The 25,279-nt window shown below is 41.6% G+C and overlaps 1 protein-coding gene across 1 annotated transcript; it reads right to left on the bottom strand.

Moving 5' to 3' along the window:
- Positions 1–13,264: 13,264 nt before the first annotated feature.
- On the bottom strand, positions 13,265–23,367 carry rnd1b (Rho family GTPase 1b). The gene is made up of 5 exons (XM_046056775.1): positions 23,121–23,367; positions 22,541–22,628; positions 16,969–17,078; positions 16,649–16,783; positions 13,265–16,279 (listed from the first exon to the last, which is right to left on the bottom strand). Exons 1-5 carry the CDS (start codon positions 23,238–23,240, stop codon positions 16,034–16,036), a joined length of 699 nt encoding a protein of 232 aa, XP_045912731.1. The 5' UTR covers positions 23,241–23,367; the 3' UTR covers positions 13,265–16,033.
- Positions 23,368–25,279: the final 1,912 nt, after the last annotated feature.

Raw genomic sequence — 25,279 nt, 5'->3', positions numbered from 1 at the left:
GGATACATTGATAACAACCAAAATATAAAAGTCTTATCCTATAGCATGTTGTGCCTTTATATGACATCAGTGAACGCACTGTATTGAAAGAAGTGTCAAACAAAAGGAGTGTTGGGGGTGATCAGTCTTCACCAGTCCAGTCCTGTATCTATCAAGCTCTTTTAGTCCAAAAACACCATAGATATATTTCACTCCTGCCATTTACCAGTCTGGTCCACCAGAGGGTGATGCTCCCCTCAAAGAAAACTTATGTGATGGCGTCTGCTTGGTATGCAGCTGCATTATCGCCACAAACCCACAGTCCTGCGGCACCTCCCAAACCTCATCGCCCAAAGTCAGTGAGATGAGCAGAGCATCTGCCATAGGTGATGAGTCATGTGTTTCTATGGTGCTCGGGGCAGTTTAGCAGCAGCATGCACATCGGAGAGAACAGTTATCACCTTGTGTTTGACCACATTGAACTGATCATCTCTGGATTTCTTATGGCAGTGCAAATGCTGTTAAAGATGAGCTGTGTTAGTTGCAATGCACAGGCAGATCCTTACTCAATATGAAGGTTAATAAAGGCAAAAGAATTCAAAGCTCATCTGCACTTCTTTTTTAATTGAGGTAATTTGCAGGTTTGTCACCATGTCTGTTCTCATATGTTAAATGTGTAACAAGTGTCCTTGTCATCTCTGGCACAACAAACCTGAAAATAGAGCAGAGAAGCATTGTATTTTCTTGATCTCATGCATCTGTTGATGCTTTTCACTCTGCTCTTTGACCAGCAGACATTTAAATTACAACTGAATATGAATGATATCCAGCTGATCTTCTTCTCAGGGGCAGCATTACAGAGTTTAACCACCTCCTACCATATCAGAAAGAGTGCTCATGTGACAAGGCGGAGTTACTGGGCTTGGCCTCTTTAGTGTTCTGGTGTTTAGCGGCTGGGGGCATTTCTGTGGCCTAGGATCTCAGGGCATCTGCTGCTCTCACAAAGCAGACCAGGACCCATCTGGTCAAAATGTACCACCACCACCACCACCCTCGTCTCGCTTTTCCCCCCATAATTCAATCCATCCATGTCTCCTCTTTTCCTCTCTTGTCCCTTTATCGATTCTCTGTTATCACTCTGTTATTATTTTCCTGTCTGCTGCAATGTGTAAATAGAAAAGCACATAAAGCATCACCTCATACAACGTCATGAACATTCATTACATATTTGCATATTTTGTTGTGATTTATTACTGTGTTTTACACCTTTTAACAGAAGAGTGACTTACAGTGACAGAATGGAAACTTGTCTTTATAAGTAGAGAAGCAGATTGTGGAGGGGAAAAAAAATTAAATGGAGCACTGAACATACCTAAAATACAGAGAGGAAATGCAACAAACGTTCATTTCAGTGAATCTAACCTATATTTGAAAATAAAATATTCTATGTGACAGGCTGAAGATTGTTTCCATAAGAAGACATCCTCCCATCTGACCTGTAATTCTTCAGGCATTATTATTTAAATGCAGTTTATATTCTTGATTAAACTAGGGAAAGAATTGGGATGGACTCTTCCTATCTTGTTTGCCCGCTATAAAGTAGGGCCTTGGGCCCCGAATTTAAATTAAAACTGAATGACTCTTTGCACCTGTCTGCAGGTATTTCCCTTCCCTGTCATTGCCCATCTGGACATCTGGGAATAGCGGCAAGGAATTGCAAAAATATAACCAGAGACATAAATATGTATTAATGATTATGCAGAGCAATATTGTGGGCGGATTAAACAGGCATCAATGTAAATGGGCAGTGACAAGCCTCCCCGATAAAATGGATTGATGATTGATGGAGTGAAAATAAGCGCTCAGTGTATGGATTAAGACGGATACATCTGTAGCTTCATTCATTTCCATCAAAAGTGGCTCTACACTGTTTTTCTCCTGTCCGGCACTGAAAATAGCACCAAGACTTTCTGGGTGTGACTAGACGGCCGCTCAGCAGGGGCTCCCAGGAAACATGCGGACAGTGTATACCCATCACGCGAAAGATGTGCAGTGTTTCCTGTACTAGAGATGATAAGAAAATCGTTGTGTGACAATGCAGAGCTGTTGTTCCTGCCCCCTCTTCCCACTGTGCTCCTTAATTAGAGTGTCTCTGGCTGTGGGGAGAACCCTGGCACAGCGCCCGCCTGCCTGTCTGCCTGCCTCCTCATCCTCTCACACTCTGGTGCTAAAGTCAACCAATCACAGACATACCTGTCTTTTTGGGTGCAGGGCACGCTACTCTTCATCTCCCTACATTGTAATGAGGAGCAACTCCACCAGACGTAGCCTACTTTTGCATACCTTTGAAGCTATGTTTTTGGATATCTTCACCCCAGTTTCCTCTTTTAATGCCAAAGTTGACAGAGATAAAGACTATCTGGCTTCCCTGAATTAAAAATAAATCTCTGTATCCAAATCATAAAGGGCACGCAAGGATATGTTTCAGGCCGTGTTTCTATGTTAGGTAAACGGACAGGAGGAGGCTGAGGAAGCATCTGTCTCCACACACAATCTTTGTGTGACAGAATGTCAGCCCACATCGCTGACATGCTCATTCACTGTGCCTAAGGCTGTTAGCTTAAGAACAGTAAAGTGAAGGTGGGTGTGTGGGTGCTTGTGCTTCTGTGGCTTTTGTCTGTGTGCCCTTGACTGCATCTGTGCATACAGTATGTACGGATATGCACTAGTGAATACTTGAACATGTGTGTGTGTGTGCTTGTTGAGGCGGTTTCTCACATTCTGTTCTCTGATTCATAGCCGGGGCTGCATGGCTTTTTGTCTGCCTGATTTAGCAGAACAGACCCTCTGCTTTTCTTAGTAATGCTGACAGATTTACTGACTTGCTTTGCCGACAGGACACAACAGCAGAGCTGGCATTTATTGGGGTCTTTGGCTGGGTTGTCAGCATCACAGATTGAACGCTCTGCTCAAGCTGTTCTTCATTAACGACAGTCGAGCTTCTCCTCGATATAAGTATAGCAGCTCCATCATCTGTTCTCTGTGAGAGAGATTAAAGCAATGTCCAGTAATTACCTCTCCAAACTTAAATCAGGAACAGTGTTGTTATCCGTTGTTTATCAGTTCAGCTTGTCCATTTCACACAGAATACCGAACCTCATAATCTCCTCCATGTGAAACTACAATAACAGGCTGTGCAGCAACATGAAAATATTCAACAAAAACTGAACAAAACCCCCCTGCAAATACAGTGTAGTCCACTGAGGGATGCCAAACTCCTTTGTTGTCCTTCATGTCTGCATCCTAAGCCTTGGGCATCCACACTCAGACTGCCTCATGTAAGAGCAATTAGCAGTGGCTGTCATGGCAACTGGCATGACCTTTCTATCATTTCAAAAATGATAATCTCTGCTAAGGTTTGTCATTCTTCTGAACAACTGCAACAGCTGTCTGGAGCCTCTTTCACATTCGTGGAAGTTTCTTTATATTAGTTTGTTACCAAAAAAATGATATATTGTGAATTTCCGAGAGTTTTAATGTGGCCTGGTTACAAACTTTACATTGGAAGGTTGTATCCAGTGTCACCTCTACTGTATGTGAGCCCCACTGAAACTTTGGAGGCACCAGTTATATTGTACTGTTCAAGTGGAAATTAGCCCTTTTTCTCTCCATTGAGATAGAAAAGATCTCAGTTTGGCATTACACAAGTTCAAGTGACTGGAAAGTCAGAATTACAAATAATAAATTCACACCATTTCTTTTTAATTTTATTGTATTTTGATATTTTTGTGTATACTGTATGTTGTATGTGTGTCTAGCATGAAGAGGCTAAAACATTTCATTGTGCAACCCTGTGTTGTAAAATGACAAATAAATGAACCATGATACCTTGAATTGGTTTCAACCACTTGTTTTCAAAAGAATTGCCAAATTGCACACTTCACAGAAAAAGCATCATTATTATATAAACAATTGAGCTCAGGTATGAGCTTTTAAGGATTCACATTGAATATACTGTGTAAATATAAATACAGACAAGCTCAAGAAAAATGCTAGCACAATTGTAGATTGTATATTGCTGTGCAAAGTGCAGAACTATCAGACAAGGAATACCAGTCTCTGACCAGTGGTTTTTACATGTCTCAAGGTTAAGTGTGTGAAGGAGGGAGAATTCTTGCGGTTATGAAGCCGGGCACCTTGCCTCACCTGTGGTTTGTTGCAGTGTGATGTGTTGAGACGCCACACTACCAGAGGGCTAAGCAGGAGTTCTTACAATTAGCAAATGGAACAGCTGCACCTTGTGGCAACAAACAACTCACTCAGCAGTTTGGGCTTTGAATTATGAGAGTAAACAGAAAGCTTAATCATTTCAGATAATTATAGCAAGAATGTTGTGTGAGTAACCATTCCTGCTACAGTGTGTTCTTGAAACATAAGCCAATGTGACTCATAAGATACAGTTTCATATTCATAGCCCAACTGTATCCCTTTTTCAGAAAAAAAGATTGGTCAGGTTATGCTACCTCGTGTAGCAACAGACTGTAAAATTTCTGAAATTACCAGCGATTATGGCCTACCTCTCACAAATCCAAAATGATAAGGGAATCTTGAGAGAAGCTTAAAGCTTATCGTTGGGGAAATACATACTGTATATATCTATATCAACAGCAAAAATAATTAATGCTTAATTTCATAATTTGAAGATTGAAAATATTGTTTTTTTAAACCAAATATAACAAAACAATTATGAAGTAAGAGGATATTGTACAGTAATATGATGTAACACATTAGTTAAACACATTGTAGATCTATGAATATTTGGTCTCGACACAAGAGCTCTTTAAAACATCAAAAGTCATCTTCATAATTAGAGGAAGATGAAGACTAGGGAGAGAGTGGACATTTAAATATTATCAGTGTAGCATACTGATTCCTGTCACAAAGGGGCCTCTAAGCCTTCCACAGTCAGCATCAAGGCAGGAAGGATAGCAACTGGGAAAAAATGCATATTTACTTATCAAAGACGCCCCCCCAAGCAGCTGTGAATCAAAAGCCTAGAGTATGCGAGTCAAAGGGAAGAGGAAGAAGAAACAGAGGAAAAAGAAGAAACAGCTTTGGGAGGGAGGACACAGACAGAGGGCGGATGAAAATCCTCAACGGGAATATCTTTGGAGCTGATGTGTTGCATAGTAACAGACTGCATTCCAGTATCTAGACCATGCATTGATTAGTCCATCTAATTTATCTCAAAGTACTTTGTTTTCCACCTTTTTAAAGGTAAAGGTGCACACCCAAACAGAGAACCTGGCTTTATTTATGAAGGCCATCAGGGCTTGTATAGTTGTGTAATGAGGAGAGAGAAAGTAATGGAAAGATAGGCACATCAAACAGGATCAGCACTGTCCTTAATCTCTAAAATATTTTTCTCTTTTCAACCTCTCTCTTTAAGAACAATACATCTTATGCAGTTCAATTTTAATCTTTAGTGCCATAGATTCACAACTGGATTCAATGAGCTGAAACATGTAGCGAAGACATCTCACAGTCCCAAAGAGGTTATTTCAAAATCTTTTATGCATGGACACAAGTTGAAAAGTGACAACAGGTAATCCATGAGTTAAATAAAGAATGCAGAATAAAAACATTTGGTGTCCGATTTATATCATGAAACCGCGCACCACTGCTGTTGCACTTTGCAGTCGGCTGGTCTCTCTGACCAGTAAATCTGCAGGAGGTCATAGCGAAGTTTCATTGTTGTGTAACACATTGCTGAATTTTTCAGTTGCATAATTTTACGATAAATAAAAGACGGGCAAGTGAATGGTGGCAGATGCTGGCGCAGGTGTGACAGTTCCAAAGACGGTTAGATAGTTAGAAATGTCATGACCTTCTAAACACCAGCATAAAGATGAATGTCTTCTAATTGTGTTCCTCTCCCTTGAGTGGAGGCTGCATGGATGTCCAGGTTGGCAGTGAGCTTAGAGCCATAGCCACCCAGACTTTGGTATGCAGGATTCATTTTTACCGAGTTCATCAACTGTCTCACATGTATCATGGTGTTGCTCCAGTATCTGTCCTGCATGTGCTGCCAAAAATACTGGTGTGACTGAGGTCCATCCTGTAAATCTGCAGGCTTTTGACACCTCTGTCATACAGTAAGACAAGAAGATGCCCACTGCAGTTAGTTTGGTAAAACTGGACTGACATTTTCTTTAAAAAAAAAAAAGCACCTGCACCAGCTCTACTGTCTCCTTCAAAAACCCATGCAATGTACGTCTGCTCCCTTTATTCGTCTATAAAAAAACGTAGGAAACATGCTTTTATCACAGATGTGCTACCTGTTGTCATGACAACATATCCCTGCACTGGCATTGTTGCAGATCAGCACATCAAATGCCAGTTAAGTAATTACACTGATAACAAAGCCTTGCTTGCCTTGTCAGGAAGGCCATATAAGCCTCTGTTGTGTTTCCTCATAAGTTCTCTGTTTGATCCTCACATCTTTGGTGCAACTTGGCTCGTTTCAGTTTTCTGTGGATTTTTCCTGCCAGCAAAGACCTCTTCCCAATGCAGTGCTTATGTAATCCGCATTGGCTCTATGCTTCAGTTCCCCCTTTGAGTATGTACATGCAAGAACATCCCTCCAGTGTGTGTATTCTCAGTGCTTTTACAGCTCCCCTGTCACTAAGGATCAATGTCATTGCTCAGCTCAGCGTCTCTCTTAGATCCAGCCCCCCTTAACACTCCAGTGTCCATATCTGTTGCAGCATGTCAAACATATAGCCTTTCTATCTTCACAGTCCACTTCATTTTGAAGTAAAATTGAGATGAGGTTCTGACTTAAAATCTATCAAGCTATTCAAGATAGGAAATTCTGCCCTCTTCCCGGCCTTTGCTCACTCCCCATCTCCTTATTTCTTTGCTCCCAACCCCCCCGGGCGTGAACAGGAGACTTATTGCTCAGTAGGAGGGCTCTCTGGTCCTGCGTGCACCCGGACTAAGCCTTACGCACACCTCACTCTCAAACCACTAAAGGCACATGCTCCCGCCTGTAGCCATGGTTCCCTAAAGAGGAGTGGCAGAGAAAAAAAATGAATAGAGTGCTTCCTGCAGTAGCCTCGGCCTTCCTTTTGTGTGTCTCCCATCCTTCCCCCCACTACTAAGACTTCTCTCATAGCTGCAGGGACCTCAGGGATAACAGTTGCACACATGCATGCACGCTGATCACTGAGGGAGAGGTGCTCTGTTTGGAGGAATACACTGGTCCTTTTGATGGTTGATGTGCGTTATGGAGCATTCATCAATTTAGGCTGCCAGAAATGGGTTCCGCACTTTGATGTGTGCAATTGAAGCAGTGCTTTTGCACCTGACCACTGAGTAAAAAAAAAGTAAAATGATGGTGGTGAAACATGGCAGAGACACAATGTGTATTTAGGTGTAATTATGGAGTAATTATCACTGCTGTGCTCTCAGTCGGCTGCAGCTGACCTAATCTAGAATTTTAATCAGCATGAAGGACAAAGCATTGGGCCCTGCTCATTTCTCCACTGGTGCAGCTGAGGGGACGGCGCTTATGGCCGCTGTACTTGATGTTTCCATGTTAATTTGGCTTGTGCAGACACACGCAGGATGTGGCCCGTAGCCAAATCCACTGTGTGTGTGTTTCTCTGTGTGTGTTTGTGTGTGTTGAGGGTACAGAGCAGTGCTCCTCCTCACCCTCTCGTACTCAGATAGTGTTACATTGTGCACAGCAGAGCACGCCTCTGTCTTTGTGTGTGGTTGCCCAGTGATCACAAAGGAGGGGCACAGAGCATGTGAATAGTGTGTTTGTCTACTGTGTTTATGTTTTGGATGTACAGTTTGGTTTGGTGCAATCACCATGGAGAACATCCTCTGTATAAAACATGCACAATAGAGTTGCAAACACAACCTACGACACAAACATGCACCTAAATATACAGGGACATTTATTATTATTGTTTATTTGTAATGAATTATTTACAAAATTAAACAAACATTTGATGTATGGCACTGGACCTTTCATCTGCTGTCATCTTATGTTCAAATTAAAACATATATATCATGCATAAAGCACTAAAAATTGGTACAGGGGGCCTTATGCTAAGTCATGCACAACATGACATCCCTTTTATAATATGAACAAGACTAAAATGTACACATTTGGATTTTCTACCGACAAATACTTGCTATTTAATGTAAACAAGATTAAACAAGAAGAGGAAATTTGCTCGTTTGGCAAACACGAGTAAGTAAACATTTAACACAGGCAATGCTCGCAAACACAAACAGCGTATAAGGATTAGAATAAACCAAAGAAACACAACCAATTTGCATGACATGTGTCACGTTTCTGGCCCACCCTGGTTAAAGAATAATGATGTACCCCAAAACAACACAACGATTTCTCTATTCCTTTTTAAAAAAACAGCATTCGGTTTCAGAGGAACAAATTGTGCTTTCCCACTGTGGCCACAGGGAACATTAAACAATTGCTCACATTTGACTGAGCTCATTGGTGGCGCTGCCAGGGAAACACAAGGTCAAGAGAGAGCACTAGGGGAGCCGTAGGTTTAGCCACAGGCGGGAGTTTAGGGTCAGGGGTCACACAGAGAGGTGGGGGTGGTGGAGGAGCTGCAACATAGTTTTTAGTCCCAGCTGGTACTGAAGATACAGAGGGAAGATCTGTTCAGGTGGACAGTTACTGGTGCTGCCTGTAAAGTGACGATAGAGCTGATGTGTTTGTAAAGTGAGGATTTTATTAGAGTTATCAACAAGTAAAATAATGATATACAGTAAAGAGAATATGTTGGGTTTCTAATAAATACATGGACACTCATCTCTAAACCTCAGTCCATTATTTGTGAGCTAGTGAATCTGAAAAGAACAACATTGTAACATTGTAATGAGATTGTGAGGATAAAGGGCATAATAGGAATGCGGTGATCATGTCACATTAAATCCTATTATACTAACCCTTTTTTGAGAGCAAAACAGGCTGAATTGGGAATTGATGGGTTTGGATATTCTGGCCCTGCCCTGCACTGCGGCAGAGGCAGAGAATCTGGTGTCTGTGTGTCTGAGTGAGAGTGAGAGAGAGAGGGAGAGGGAGCACACACTGCAGGACCCGACACCTCATCACACCTCATCACTAATCAAAGATTAGCGCATATCTGCACAGATGCGTGTGGATGGATCGCTGTGACATTCATAAGCTCAGTTTTATTTTCAAGATGACAACATGGAAGATTTTAATCTGCCAGCACACAAACTGGGAGCATAAAGTGGCAGGTTAGCTCTGGACTGTGCTGTTGTGTTGTTGCGTCCTTGCACCCCGAGGACCCAGAGCATGATGATAAAATTACACAACAGCACTGAGGGCTGTCCACTCAGTGCTGCATCACCCTTTGTACATCGGCATCCAGATCTGCTAAAAATGTATAGTCCAGCCTGAACACTGACTCATTCTACTAAGATGTCAGGTCCCAATTCTATTTTTTCTTTCTTTTTTGTTTTTGTCACACATACTTTTGAACTAGAATACAATCACTATAACTACAATGAAAAGGAGAACGCCTATTTGTGCATCTTCCATCATCAATCTAGATTTTAATGAATGGATTTAAATGTCACCAGGGAGATAATGATGTTAATTTTGCGATGTGGATGTGGATTGATATTCAGATTAGTTAAACATGTGTGTGAATCAGAATCAATCAACTGTGTTTTACAGCCTGTTAAATTAGCTTTGTGTGGGTAAAATGCCCTCTCTCTCTCCAGCTTTTGTCCATGGCAACACAGTAATCCTGGGTCAAAGTGACCCCATGTTTGTGTTGGAGACAAAGAACTTTTCTAAGGTGGCTGTGTATGGCAAAGTCTTAACAAAATGGCCGGGTTGATCCTAAAAGCTCACTGGACTGTGCCATGATGCCACTTCTCCTTAACCGAGCCCTCGAGGTACAAGCCACAGCTGAGTGGGCAATTGAACTCTCCGTGCCTGTCCAGATGTTGTCCTAATTTACTACGACTAGCAGCGTATGTGGCCCATTTACATGTCCTCACACCCAGTGTGTGTGCCTGCATGTGTACAATGTCAGCCACTACCTCAGGTGCTCCTGCATCCACCCCACTGACATCCCATGATTCATTTTGTTTTTAGCAGCAGTGTTTGTTTGTTTGTTTTTTAGAAAAAAGCAGCAAGAGATTTGTTGTATGAGTTCCAAACTGGGGACTGCTCAGGTTTGTCGTCCTCACACCAGTTTCTTAATGTTTCAGTGCATTTTGATGAGAATAGGTTGAAAACACATCTTGGATGATCGGTTACTGTGTTACCTGTAAAAGTTTAGGTGTTCAGCTCGACACTATATGAGTAAAAAGAACATGAGCAAAAAGTTTGCCTTACCACATAATTTGGTGTCATACTGAAGCACAGCTTCTCCCAGAAGTCTAAATTTATTTGCAATAATGGTGCCCTTTTCTGTTTATATTTATATTACCATAAAATAAATCTCTTTTGATTTTATTACCATATAATAAATCTCTTTTGGTTTTTTTGCCAAAAGTAATTTCCAACAAAACCCTCTGTACACTACCTGCTCAGCACCAAACAGCAGATGGTCACAGTTAACTACTAGCTGGTCAACACAGTGGAGCATTTAGTAGATAAAGATTCAGATGTTTCACTCAGGAGTTTGAGGAGAGCAAAACAGAGATAAAAGAAAGTGGATTCAAATCGGGTGGACAAAAAAACAACTCCAACTGAAAGCTAATGCTGCTCCATATGTGCTGGATGTGTAAAATAAGAAACTGGTTGACGATATGTTTGCCCTTTTTTAAATATTACCTTAGTTCTCTTCCACTGCCTACTCTGCTTTGCAGACAGCACTTGTAGCACTGGAAGAAGAGGCAAGGTGAGGGCTCATGGGCTGGTTGGCCTGGTGGCACCTCTGCCACATTCTGTGGCATCAGGCCAGTTTCAGACACCTCTGCAGCTGGCAGCGACCAGATGTGGTGTGTTTGAAGACAGATGAGAGAAGCGGCTTTGTGTATCTTCAGAATAGACAGAGATTTTGAAGATTTCCAACAATCTGCAAGGATGAATGTGTGCCAAGTGCTTGCTATCTACCTATCTACCTATCTATCTATCTATCTTTTTACTACCTTCAAAATTAATCAAAATTAACATGCCACTTGGTTTATTGTTCCATTAAGCAGAGTCTGTGATAATACTTCACTGATCATTAGTGACTATGATCTTAGTGCAGGGTTGAAGTAATAGAAAATGATAGTAATCCCCCATCCTTCATGATCTAAATTTGCTCTATCCTTATTGGAACATGCTCTGCATGCCTGCAGTGACACAGAGCCTGTTAAAGGAATTATTAGCACTGATAGAGCGGAAAAGATAAGCACCTCACTTCCTACAGAGATGATTGAAGTGAGACATTACTGGAGACATCTGTTCACTTTCATTATAACACTTTCACAAGTATGTGATCGGAAAAATTAAAGCACTAGATGGGCATTTTTTAAACATGTGTAAAGCTTTTTGAAGGCCATGTGATTTTAATGAAAGTATAAATCAATATCAGCATATCATAATGATGTGTATAAAACCTGAAGCTAAGAGAACTGGAGGACAGTCAAAGCCGTGTTACTGTAAGTGGCATCTCAATAGCCAAATGCAAAATGCTGTGTTTACAGCATTAAATAATACAGACACTACTCTGAATTTCTAAAGTTGGTGTACTTGAAGAGATATTTTGTGTATAAATATATTTTGAAAAGACTTGATATGTACCAGAGAAGCTCAAAAGTCTTTGAGCTAGAGTCCAAGTCAAATCTCAAGTCACTCATGGTTGTAATGAGCGTTGTATCACCTGCTGCGTTCAATCCGGGCTGCTTATAACACTGCATAGTTATAAGGAATTCTGTAACTGTAACTTGTTTTTCACTTACAGAGCACAAACATGTAATGTGCAATGCAATTAATGACAGCTTATTAACTACTCTAAGTCAACACATTCTCAAACCCAGTGTAATGTTAACTAATGTTAAATGAAACTGTAACGTTACATGATCAACAATTACCCTGTAACCTGTTTGCAGCCAGTGTTAATAATTAACGTGATGGCAGCCAGCAGGACATAAATGATTACTTTAATCGACCACCACAAATTTGGCAAGTAAACAAACACTCATTCATCTTTTCATGACGAACAACAGTCGGGAGTTAACCTCCATTTCCTAAAAAAAAAACATTGTTCACGAGTCCTGCACCTCGAGTCTCAAGTTGAGTCTGAAGTCACTGTGTGTGCGACTTAAGTCGGACTAAAGTCAGAGTCTTAAACTCGAGTCTCTCTGATATGTACAGATATAAACAAATAGATAATTGACCCTTCGCTAAGCCACGCCCGGATACGCAGCTGGCCAATCACAGCGCAGTATAGGACTCGCTCCAACTGAGGTCCGACACTTTTATGGCTGCGCTCCACTGACTTTAATGCAAAAGGAGTCGTTTACTAGCTTTTTTTGCTGTATTTTGCTAAGATTTGGTGAAACACTGTTCCTGGGCTACTTGTAATATTTACATTCGCTAACCAGAGAGGTTGAAAGGAGAAGTATCATTTATTCTCTTTCCAAAACCTAAAATAAATCCAGAAAATGTAGGCTGTGGATTCTTTCTAATGTAATGTTAGTTAGCTAAAGCCAGAGGGCTCTGGCTAACGCTAGCTATATAAACCTACTGCTTTTGCTTTTTAATGATTGTAATAGTGAATGGAGACCTACCCAGGAACAGTGTTGATCCTTAATATCGTTGTCTTTTGTCTCAATCGTCAGGGGATGCGGTGGTTCACTTTCACTGTGTGACTGGTAGGTTTAGCTTCTATCTTTAATTTTTTTCACGTCAGTTTGACAGCCTGAATACAACCTTCAAATGTGTAATGCAACTGCAGAACTTTCTGCTTCTTTTTGAGGTCAATTTTTCCAACAAATTTGACAATATTTCTTTGGGGTGTGCAGTAATAGACAGTGGCAGTGCCATGATAAAAGTCTGACAGGTCCAACAGTTTGTTGGACTTAGTAACAGTAACTAAGGGGGGCGTGGCTTAGCGAAGGGTCAATTAATCTCACCACCAGTAAATATTTGACTACTTATTCTGATCATTTATGATCACACTGTGAACCTGGGTATATATCAAAGAAACGTTTTTTCAGTAACATACGGTTAAAGATTTAACTTAGTAAATGACAAGAGAATGACAAGTCAAGGGTGCCGGACAGGGCAAGCTTTATTTAACACAGCAAAAAACAAAAGAAAAAAAGTCAAGTTTTCAAAATAGATTTTAAACAAATGTACATGTCAATCAAAAAAGGCAAAAAAAAAGCTGCCAAATAAATATTCACATCAACAACAATATTTTCATGTGACATCCTTGAAGATGTCTTACAATGATTATAAAACAAGAGACAGTATGTACAATCATACAACTTCAATAGGACATGCGTAGGAGTTTGACTGCACCATTGTACCACACACTGACTACAACACAAAGGCTGCATATTAACTGACAAGGTCTGTGAGCCGCCCATCTATCTCATCTTCAGAGGGCCTGGAATCAGCTCCCCAACCCCAAAAATTATATTTTATATATATATATATATCTCAACAAATTATTTTTTGAACAAGCCTTGCAATAAATGCATACTGAAGCTGTAATAATGGATGTGAGGATGTCTGCTTGTGAGCCAACCCTCTCTGTCCACACAACCAACCCAAGAGCCAGTTTCTGGTTCCTACGCTGACTTGTTGCTAGGCAATGCCGAGGAATTTGGTGTGCGACCATGAACTGGAAGCCTTTGTGCAAATCACCACTTAAAGTTCCTCCGACTATCGGGGGCAGCTCACAGCTCCATAAAGACGCTACAACCATCTCAGTGAGATATTTCTAAAACAACAGCGGGACTCACATCATGCTTTAAATACCAAAAAACAGCAGCAAAAACCCCCCCCAAAAAAACAGAAAAAACAAAATCACAGCAATCATAAAAACAAAATATGAAAAATAGCTTTCTTTGGACAGGGCCAGCCTGTGCTTTTTCATTACTTGTTCTGCTTAGTTCCACATAATTTCCTTTTTTCCACACACTAGCCCTTTTTACAAGATGACTGTTAGACTTTTGAATGTTTCCAATTTTAAAAACATACACTGCACTGCACTCCCTCGAGCAGTTAATTTAAGTCCTACTGCCTCAATACTTTTTATTATGATTTGGTAAAACATATTCTAGCATCTCCAACTCAGAGAGTGTTGTTTGCTCTTTTTCCACATACTCTATTTCATAGGGGTGATTGTTCTATATACCAGTGGCAACTTACATGGAGGAGGAGGGGCAAACACAGATAAGCAGCCTCTTTGTACAGCAGAGATGGTTCCAGTCTATAACGTGGATGTCCATGGAGCGTTATAGCATGACAGTAATCACAAAGCTGCATCTTTATTGCCATACAGGTTACCTTGCATCACAAGCACTTAAATCCTTATTGCTTTATGGTTTGAAGCACAGAGATCAATGCTGCACAGAAATATAACCATGAAGCCAAAGATTTAAGCTCAGAAAAGGGTCCAATTTTTGCTCCGTAGTCACTGTAACCTACAGTAAGTGCTGCTTATTGGAGGTCACTAGATCAACATGAGTGTACGACAAAAAAAAACTAGCGTCATCTTGGAAGAGTAGAGTCAAGTTGGGAGTGCTACATTGGATTGTTGCAAACGAGATATATCCACAGGCATATTACAGTAGTCAAAATATTCTCAATAACTTTTGGGAACATGATATGAAAGGCATTTTTCAAAACTGCATACCATTAGAGAATTGTTGAAAAGCTCTCAACAACGCAATGCTACAAATCTTCTCTAATCTACAAACCACATTTTCCAAATCGCAGTCAGCCTGACTTAGGTAGACGTGATCCTATGCTTTTAAATATACCTCCTAACACTTTGACTGGCATCAAAAACCAGCCACAGCTTCATAAATAACACTCGACAGCTCAGCATTGAACTATTTGTGTTTATGCTCCTGGTCACAACAAATGCGTCTTTTGTCATCTATTAAAATGTGTCTGTCCCAACACAATATAGTATTTTAAAATAGACTCCAGCTGTGACAGCAGAGACACCAGAAGAACTAAAGACTAAACTTCTATTTATTTTTGTGTGTCCTCATTTCATTTTGTACCACAGCGTTTTCAGCCACCTCCACTTAGTCCACTGAAAGCCTGCGGAGCAGTGCTGTCCAGAGCTACACAACCATGCACTAAGAATCCATGCAGGTTGAAATAGTCTAGACTGCTGTCTGCACGGCAGCCTGTGCTCAGAGCTCTTATGCCTGCTCTTATCACCACTGAGACCACGAGAACCGCTCTCTATGTAATAGCTCTCACTGTGGTTTGTCCCACTACTCCCTCTACAACTCTGCTTTCACAGGCCTAAATGGGGATACCAGTGAGAAGCTATTTCACAGCTCACACACCTTACTAAGAGGGATGTACAGGATTTTGCTAATTCCTGACAGTTTCATGCTAGATATATTTTTGTACTTAGAAAAATATCCATTGAATTGTTTGAGAGGCATTTACATCACAAGATTAAACGTCACACGTTGCACATTTCCAATTTGGACAAAATCAACATGTGCCTAGAGATAGTAAAATCATACAGATGTAACACCGTTCTAGTTGCATACTGTTTACAGGTGAAGAAATGATAGCTCGATGATAAAACCTTGACTGATATTGTTTGTTCGAAAGCAAGATAAACAGTAGTGGAAAAAGATGTGCGCTAAAAGGTTCAGGAGCAAGTGGGCAGCGAGGTGTCCACCTCTTCTGAGGGGCGTTTGGTTTCTGGGGGGGTGAGGGAAGGATTCAGCAGGAAGCCCTGATAAAACCATCGTGCCCACCCCCCCTCCCCCGAGACCAAAGAGGCAGGGGCTTGGGGTCGCATGTGATGACTGTAACCCAAGAGGTCTCCACTCACATGACCGAGCAGCTCTTGGCCTTCTCCTTCTTGAAGGTGGAGGAGAGCAAATCCGACTTGCTAGGCAGGTGGAGAAGTCTTTTGGAGAGGCGGCGGGTGGGGCTAGACTTCGGGAGAGGCTGCAGCTTGTTGATGCAGGCCATTGCTGCGGTGCGGAACACACTGTGAATGCTTTTCTCAGAGGTGAAAGCTGAGCACTCCAGGTAAGCCTCTGCACCCAGCTGCTTGGCCATGGCAGAACCCTGCAATAAATGTGTGAGTGATGAAGGGCACTGTTCATACCATCCTTTAATACATATTTGTATTTCTTATTGCACATGGGGTGCCATGTAGTGTGGATGGTGACTGAATTCCCTATGCTATTCTTTGTCATTATACAAAATATAAAATAGGGTTTATTGATATTTATAGTTGATCAACTACTATTGTGATCATAATGCAATCTTATGATCCACAAGTTTTCAAGCAATAACGAGTCAGATTCCCAAAATGACTTCTGAAATACTTGATAAATAACCGACCATAAATAAATAACTGCTCCAGCTGTTAAAACAGAACCTAAAAGACAGAGATTTTATTTATATATATATATATAACTTATTTTGTCACACCTGCTCATAGGTGATGGGTGTCTGTTTCTGATTGGACAGCTCCATCAGTGTGCAGACATCTGTGCGCAGGTCGATCTTACATCCAATGAGCAAGATACGCGTGCTCGGACAGAAGTCCAGGATCTCAGTTTTCCACTGTGGACACAAAAAGACAAGGATCAGTTCAGTGGGTCCAAGTAAATATAACCTGATTTACTGCACAGTCCTACGAAATACTTTCACAAAAACAAGCTATAGTAGAAGGAATTGCTGATATTAAGTGTGTGACAATGAGGTACAAAAGAGAAAAATAAAAAAGAGCAGAGTACTGAAGCCATTACCTTCTTCAGACTGCTGTCGACAGTGTCTGGGCGGCTGATGTCAAAACACAGCAAAACTGCATCAGAGTCACTGTAGCACAGGGGCCTCACATTATCATAGTATGGAGAACCTTAGAAGGCAGAAAAGAGAGAATCATTAATGTGGATAAAAGACAAGAAGACAAACTTTGAAAACGCATGCAGGCATCTCTGATTTCAAGTAGCTCCATGTGCCATCAATGACTTCAATGCAGCCCCTTGTGACTACAGGAACTCGAAGCAGAATAAGTGCAGCGCTGAATATTGCTGATTTGTGATACTAAAGTAACAGAGGAATCTTACACAGCCACCATTTTGAAGTATTGGCAAAGGACCTCAGTGTTTTCCTCATCTTCATGGTGAAATGGTTACACACTTGTAGTTTCTATACTTTGTAGTTCTCATAGTTTCTCTGTACGTTTTTCTTTTGTTTTGTTGTTGAATGTTTGATATTTAAAGGTTCTAGGCAACATTTTCACTGTAAAATGTTGAATAGTTCATGATTTGAGCCAATGATTTATTATTTTTAAGTGGATATTGTTTCAGGAATTGACTGCTGTTGCAACAGGCAGTTGGTCATGGCAAAAAAGGGTGATGGAGGAGCATAGTTGCAGAGGCAGAGTGAGAGAGTGCAGCTGCAGGGATTATGTGCAATCGGCATCACATCTCCTGCTGAGCTTCACTTTGCTGTCCCTGAAACTGCTCTTTTCCCTGCTCCTATATCCTCTGCTGGCATTTCAGAGGGAGAGAAGATGACAATCGAGCCCTAAATCCTCATTGATCTTCTCTTGCAGTAGATTACGCAAGTGGAACGGTGGGGCTCGGGGTGGGCAGACGCTCCCACTCATGCTCAGAATCCTTAAGTAAACTACCCACCCCCCAAAAAAAATCCTCTGCTCGGCGCGCACTATCTCCAGTCCCTCTGTTACCACAGCAACAGCCTTGGAATCCACCATCTACATCAGCCATTCCTCCTACCTCCCCATAAAGGCTTGCCTTAACTGCCAATCAATCATTTTACACCGCAAACTGCTCACCCACCTCCTGTTGGGGGCATTCCTCTGCTCTGCAACAGAGTTGGGGACCACAGACGTACATCCATTACACACAAAGACACATTCACACATGGCAACACCACACCTAATGGGGCACACAGACTCACTATTTAAATTTGGCAGCAGCCAGAGGTGAACCCAATCTGTGATCAGATGAAACAGAAGAAGAGCAGCTCAATGGAATTAACATGTTTACTTTGGGCTCTGTGTGAATCCCAAAAGCGGATTCAGTGTTCCCTTTAAAGCTATCACTCACTAGATATTACACAAACATCCTAATTGATTTACAGCATAGGAAACAATGCAGCAGAAGAAAACACATGAAAAAGCACCCACAACATGGATGTGTGCATATAGATCCATTTCATGAATACTTGATGATTTTCCACATTATCAAAGGGTAAAACTGAATTTGCCAGCTGCCGGGTGCTGTGAGTGGAATAATGACAAGCTGTGATGAAATTCCTCAGGGCTCGGTGTCCTGGAGAAAGTAAACATCTCTGCAAAGGAACAAAGGGACACGCTTGTTGTATTATAACTCTGTTGCTACACCTTTGGAAAGAAAAATGACTTTGTTCTACTCTTAAATGTAAAATTGACTGAAACATCCTGATTAAATTAAGTAATTTACCATAACTATATTTTTACAAATAGGACAGACATCCTTAAGAATGCAAATTACATTGTTGCCCTCACACCATTTACACCTAGGGCTGGAGCTTAAAACCCACGCTCATCTGTGAGACAACTTTGCATTTGCTGACTGTGAAAATTGACACACATTAAAATCAGAACAATTAGCACCACAGACATGATAAGTCTCTCTCTCTCTTTCTGTGTGTGTGTGGCAACTCTGAGGAATCTCATGGGAGAGCCAGAGAAGGGCGCTCTATAAATCTTCTCAATCTTCCACAAGGGGTTATCACACAGCCGGGAAACTGGGTGTGATTCTGCATTAAATGGCCACTGATCTAAATGCAGCAATCAATGGAAAGCTGCACAGGGGGTCCAAGAGCCTTTGCAATTAAAGCTGACAAATTAGTTACTATGCCAAGAGGGATGGGAAATGGTGGGGACGTCTTGGATGTTGGATTTTTATTTTGGGCATACGATGCATGATTCAGCAGGTGTATTTTTCCTATCTTCAAAAGGAATAAAACTTTGTTTTTTTTCTACATGAATGTGTAAATATTAGTTTTTGAAGCTCTACAGCATGCTGTTTGGGTACACTAGCAGCCTTGGCATCATTCTCCCGACACTCCAGGACCCAGTTTCTAATCCTGGAAGAAATAGCTGTTTCTATTGTGGCAAGAAAAAGCCAGGAGGAAGAGAGGAGGGAAAGCAGGAGTGTAGCCCACTGAGACAGATCACAAAGAGCCCTCCTATGCCATTAATCCGTCACCCCCTGCAGTCTGATATCACAGAGTACCAGTCTCTGTCTCTTCCCCTCTCTTCCCTACTCCTCTCCATTGCAACAACCCAAAGAATGGCCTGGATAGACAGATCAATGGACATGCAGAGCCTAAGCAAATGTTCCCTTTCTTCCATTTTCTTAACAGCATGCCTCTACGACAGATGGAGAGTTTCTGAGGCATGAAACGTGGAGAGTGAGGTTGACTAACTGGGGAATGGAAGGAAAAGAAAAGAGCATAACTAAATTCCTGCGGCTGAGCTCTACTCCATCCGTCTTGATGGTGCGGTGCCCAGAGCTAAGTGTTGAGGTAGAAATTGGGCCAGAGCAGAAGTAGGTTTCGCAGGCCGAGACGACGGGCCTTGTGTTGGAGCGTACAGGTGGGGGAGGGGAGGATCTGCTTTTTCCTTTTGTGCACGAGTGAGAGTGCAATTTTGTGCATGTGTGCTAAATCAACTGAGGGACATAGCCTGTCTTCTTCATTAGCACACTCCTCGCCTACCACGAGAATACAGGGGTCAGACAGATTAATGATCCAGTGATGGGATGACTCACAGATTTGGGGATGAGAGTAGCCCTGCCCCTCCACCCACACTCGGCCGGCTGGGAGATGTGGTGGAACTGCTGCTGTGGCTGAGAACGACGGACTTCACAGCCAGGCCCCAAAAAAACACTACATTGCGTCAGACAGTTGTTCCCTGGTTTCACATGCCAGAGCCAGTCAGCATCACCACAGAAGCCCCCTGCAGGGAGGGAGAGGGAGGTTCTTTGTTCCTGAGCATCGCCGCGTCTGAACTGTTAACAAGCTTTACTTTGTAACTTGACACTGTCAAAGCTGATCACACTCTGCATTTTGAAGTTGAGCGAGAGAACAGATTGTTTAAAAATTTTTAACTAAAACCTTGACGTGCACTGAATTAAAAGGGTGTTCTTCTAGTAATTGTTTGCAAAAGTCGTAGGCAGAGCCTCAGAGGTAAAAATCTACCGTTGTTAGAACAGCTAAAAGGTTTATGCTAATACCAATTAATTCACGTAGCCTGTTGCATGAAATTCATCTGCCTAAACTAATACTTATTCTATTCAAAAACTAAACTAGTGTATTATTTGCATCCCTAACTCAGACTGAACACTAAAAATAACTAAAAGCGTAGTGGCCATTAGAAATGAGCCATTAACTAATTATGATTATTGTCTATTAACAATGTCTCTCTTTTACAGTTATACAGATTGTTTCATCAGCTTAAATTGATACAGGGTTAATAACAAATCAATCTCATTCATTAATCAGACAGCAAATGATTATATATACAGTACCTTCTTATACTCAAACGCTTTTGACCTGAAATAAATTACTCACTAACACCATAATGAGATTCATTATTCACTATACATGAGTTACAGCCACTGGACGGTGTTCACCTTCCCCTCGTTCTCTCTCCCCCTGCATGTCTGATTGGAGCAGGCTGATTAAAACTGGTGGATTGATTTTGGTCTGTAAATCCATGGCTGGGCTGGGAGAAGGATCTGCCTGCCATGGGGAGGCCGGTGATGAGGTCAGTCCAATCAATGAAGGCGAGTCGGGATAATGAGGAGACCCTCTCAGTGTGGTGGCGCTGCAGCGGCACAACTTTGCGCAATTAGAGCAAATAACAGTAAGAAGAGGAAACTGCACGGTGTGACCAGAAAATAGCCCCTGTCATCTATCACCAGGAGCCTGACATGACATACATGAGAGTCATCTATCACAAATGAAGGGAAGGAGTTGGTGAACATTCATTTAAGTGTTTAAATCAAAAAGCCTGTTTGTTGTTTGCTTGTGCCTGGATAACGGGGAGGCAACAAAAGTCAACAGAGGGAAGGAAAGATTTGAAACATTTAAAGATTGGCGGGACAAAAGTGTAAATGGAAACAGAAAACTGCATATACAAGCGAAAGAAAGAAAGAATGTTAAACTCTGTGGGTCAGTCAGAAGGGGTGGCCCAGTGGTCCTATTCAGAGTCTTAATCCTCTGTATCATGCTGTTCTAGTGGGTCACCCAGAGCAGCATATGGAGGCAAATGCAGGTCACCAGAGTTTTTGAGCTGCCTCCTGGCTGTCTGCTCCAGAAAACCTTCCTGCTCAACAGGATGTCTCTCTGTGTGCCCATCATCCCCCGGCACCAGGCCCACTCCTGCTGGCCAGACCAAAGGTCCACAGTCTGGGATTAAAAAGCAGGATTTGGTCTGGGGAGGGAATTACACTTACTTTTCCCCTGTTGCTGCTTTGTTATAACGGGGGGAAAATTGCGAGAACTCGGTAAATACTGCATCATCTCACACAAGTGGGTCTGTTACATAAAGGATTTGTTGTACACAGACACACGCACGCACACACATACACGCCAACTTGCTTATGGTGACCTAGTGAGGCTCCAGATACATCCAGTGTGGAGGGAGAGGGATGTGCGCAGTGAGCATGAGGAGAATCAAACAGGTGCTCCAGACCCGTGTTCACAGTATCCAGGTCAACACTCTAAACAGCAGATCCCCGGGGAGATCCACCCTGACACATTGACCCTCTTTTTCACGCTTAGTGTAAATGAACATATGATGCACAAAGTCAGCAATAACAACAAGTCAAGCGGAATAATCACTGTCTTTCTGCCTACTTTACAGTGAAACACATTAGGTAGAGAAACGCACTTGCAGCTCTGTCAATCCTTTATCCCCCCCCCCATGCACAACTGTGATATAAGAGGACATTTAATCAGCTGCAATTTAGAGATGTGAAAGGTGACTCTGCCATTCAACAAGTGCACATTTTATGTGCTCTTACAGCAACAAAACAAAGAGGCCTGCACATAAGCCTTTAAGTAATTACCATAAACACCACTTTCATGCTGCTTTTATTCCAAGGCAGACAGGGTCATGGCAATTACATTTCTTGCACCCAAAAGAGGAATATCTAGGAGGAAAGTGCAGCTCGCCTTTCAGCTGAGATCATTACATTCACAGCGCATTGCCTATTATATTCTAGTCTCCTTCAGCGTTGCAGGCAGAATGGCAGGCCATGATAGGCCAGACAAGACAGGGGAATGGTGATGAGTTACCTGAAGTGTCCCACAGACTGAGCTCCACTCGCTGCTCCTCCAGCTCCAGACAGGCTGTGTAGTTTTCAAATACCGTGGGCACGTAGGTCTGGGGAGCAATTAGCAACACGGTGCCATTAGTGGGGAGGTGACAGTCAGTCAGACACAGGTAATGGAATTTATCTAGCTAATTAGTGCAACACAAAAACACGCACTGAGGGGTCAATCAAAAACTATACGCCTGATACAATTCCTCAGATTGAAGGATCAATCACGTGAATCAGTGCAGCTGCTGCAGGAAATAATCAGCACAGGCCAATATAATATGAAGCAACCATAAATGCTAGGGAATACCTTTCAACTGGTCATGCTATAAAAAGCTAATGCATTTAAAAGTATTAACGGTACATGCATACAGAATAAACCAAGAGGACAAAATTGTATGAAAATACGCATTAAAACTGCTGCAACAGACGCACCGATTTTTTTTGTTGCCACACTCAGTCATCTTAAGAGAATTTGGCACTGGTCATCAACAAAATACAGAACAGTTTTACGTGCATACACTTTAACTTCATTTTTCACAAACATTAGAGCATACCTCTGGATAACAATCCTTCGCCAGGACTTGCAACATCGCCGTTTTTCCGCATTGAACGTCTCCCACAAGAACCAGTTTACATCTCACCACCAGCGGCTGTGTATTTCTCCTTTCCTTCATGATGCTGGTCCAGTGTTTATTTTTTATTTTTTGCAGAAAAACTAAAACAAGCAGCAGAACAGTCCAGATAGCGTCCGAGTGTGACCGCGCGCCCTGATGTCTGGCTCGTCGGAAGATGCTCGCAGTTGATCTGATTGAATTTGCCACTGCGGCTCTTTATACGGGCGAGCAGCAGCCAATAGGAACTCGCCATTCCACAGGCTTTCCAACGTGTCTTCTCTGCACTCAGTGATGTTCTCAGAAAGCAAAAACAAGTTACTTCGTCAAGGATGATAGAACAATTGCGCATTAGATTGTGGGAGGAGTCTAATAGTTCTGTACACATTTATGTTTCTCTGCAAACTAAGAAAATCCATTACTGTGAACAAGTAATTTCAGCTCCTTCTCCAATAATTTGATGAAAATCTGTTTTTCAGACTTTAGGGCTTGAAATACAGTAGCCAGCAGTCAGTCACTGCAGACTTCTGTTTTGTCACCTGCGGGTCCTGTCACTTGGCCTGCTGGTAATTGATTGATTAGATTGACTTGACTCACAGGATCAATAGCATACCACTGGCTGAGGACAATGGGACTGATAGACCAATCCACAGTGGACTAATTAGTTACCTTTAATCTGCACTACAGAGTCAAGTCAGTTTTATCTAAGCAACTCGGCTTCTTCTTTTTGAAAATGTTGCAAATTAGCCCTGAACTTCTTTTTTTCTTTGTGTGATTGTGTATTTCACAATGATGTTTGATTTCTCACAAGTTGTCGCTTTCTTCTAAAATCCAACATTTCTTACTGGTTACAGTTACTCTGACAGGAGAGATTTAAAGAATGTTTCACTGAATGTCTGCAGTATAATACCACCAAGTCGACATGTGGGATGGTGTGAGGCCCCCTGATAGGTGACCAGCTATCCAGTGTCCACAGGGTCAAGTCAGAGGTCTTCCCTCTCACTTATGCTGCTCAAAGCCCTGGAGACACACTGACTTTCACACCCTGAAGGTTATTACTCTATGGAAACAGCATCTCATTGTTAGGAAAAATGAGAATTAAAGATAAAAGTCAATTAACTGCCTTCCCCCCATTGTCTGGCAGCCAAGTTTGGCTAATTTACTTACTGTTGCCAATCAGAACCCTTGCCATTTTTGCCCCAGTGGGTCAAAGCAATTTGCCTTTGTTCACAAACAACCCATATCATTCACCCCCCATGCTGGGATCTGTCTGTGTTTTAGAGACCAATATGTTTGTTGTTATTTTACACAGGTCTGATTGTGAAGGTTCTGTCTGCATGCTGTCGAGAAATTGGTTTGTATTGCTATTAGCATTTAATTTACACCAACAGCAACATTTGACCAAATGCACTTTTTCTCTTTGTTCACAGTATTTTTTTTTTACATCAATCTTTCAAGTGAGTGTGGCAAAATAATACCACTCACGATCAGCGTCGCAAAAAGGAGGAACTTTTAAATAAATTTTCCCCCAGATTTCTCCTGCAGAAGGATGGATAAAAATAGTTTGTCTCCAAACTCATTAATTCCTCTGATGCTGGAAACTACAGGTGAAGACATCATGTCATAAAATCAGGTTACTAAAAGAGAAAAGAAAGGCAGGGGAAGAAACAATAGTAATAATAGTTAGCATGCAAGCATTATAAATGAAGCAGCATTGCCTTTAAGAAACTTTTTGTTAACATTTGGATTGTGCTTTTAAGTGTTTCAAGTTTTAATATGCTGTATGTTGCAACAAACTGTTAATTATTTCATTTTATTTTCAATCATTTCATGATTGTGAAGTGAAGCGTTACTCAGTTGTCTTTTATAATATAGTAATTCGTTTCTCAGTAGAGGGGCCAGAGTAAGATGGCTTCCCACCTTTGTCTTGTGCTCAGGTTGTAAGGAAGATCTACAAAACTGTGACAGAAATAATGTTCTATAATTTCTAAAACCTCATAGTGAAAGCTTCGAACATAAATTACATATATTTGGAGAAAAGAGGGCTGAAATATGCTGAGATTTCAAATTGTGCAGCCTTTCTTAAAGCATTATAAACACTT

Source organism: Micropterus dolomieu, linkage group LG08, assembly GCF_021292245.1.
Source record: "Micropterus dolomieu isolate WLL.071019.BEF.003 ecotype Adirondacks linkage group LG08, ASM2129224v1, whole genome shotgun sequence".
NCBI lineage: Eukaryota > Metazoa > Chordata > Actinopteri > Centrarchiformes > Centrarchidae > Micropterus > Micropterus dolomieu.
Note: the sequence above shows the minus strand (reverse complement) of the source record. Positions and strands in the feature narration are given on the sequence as shown.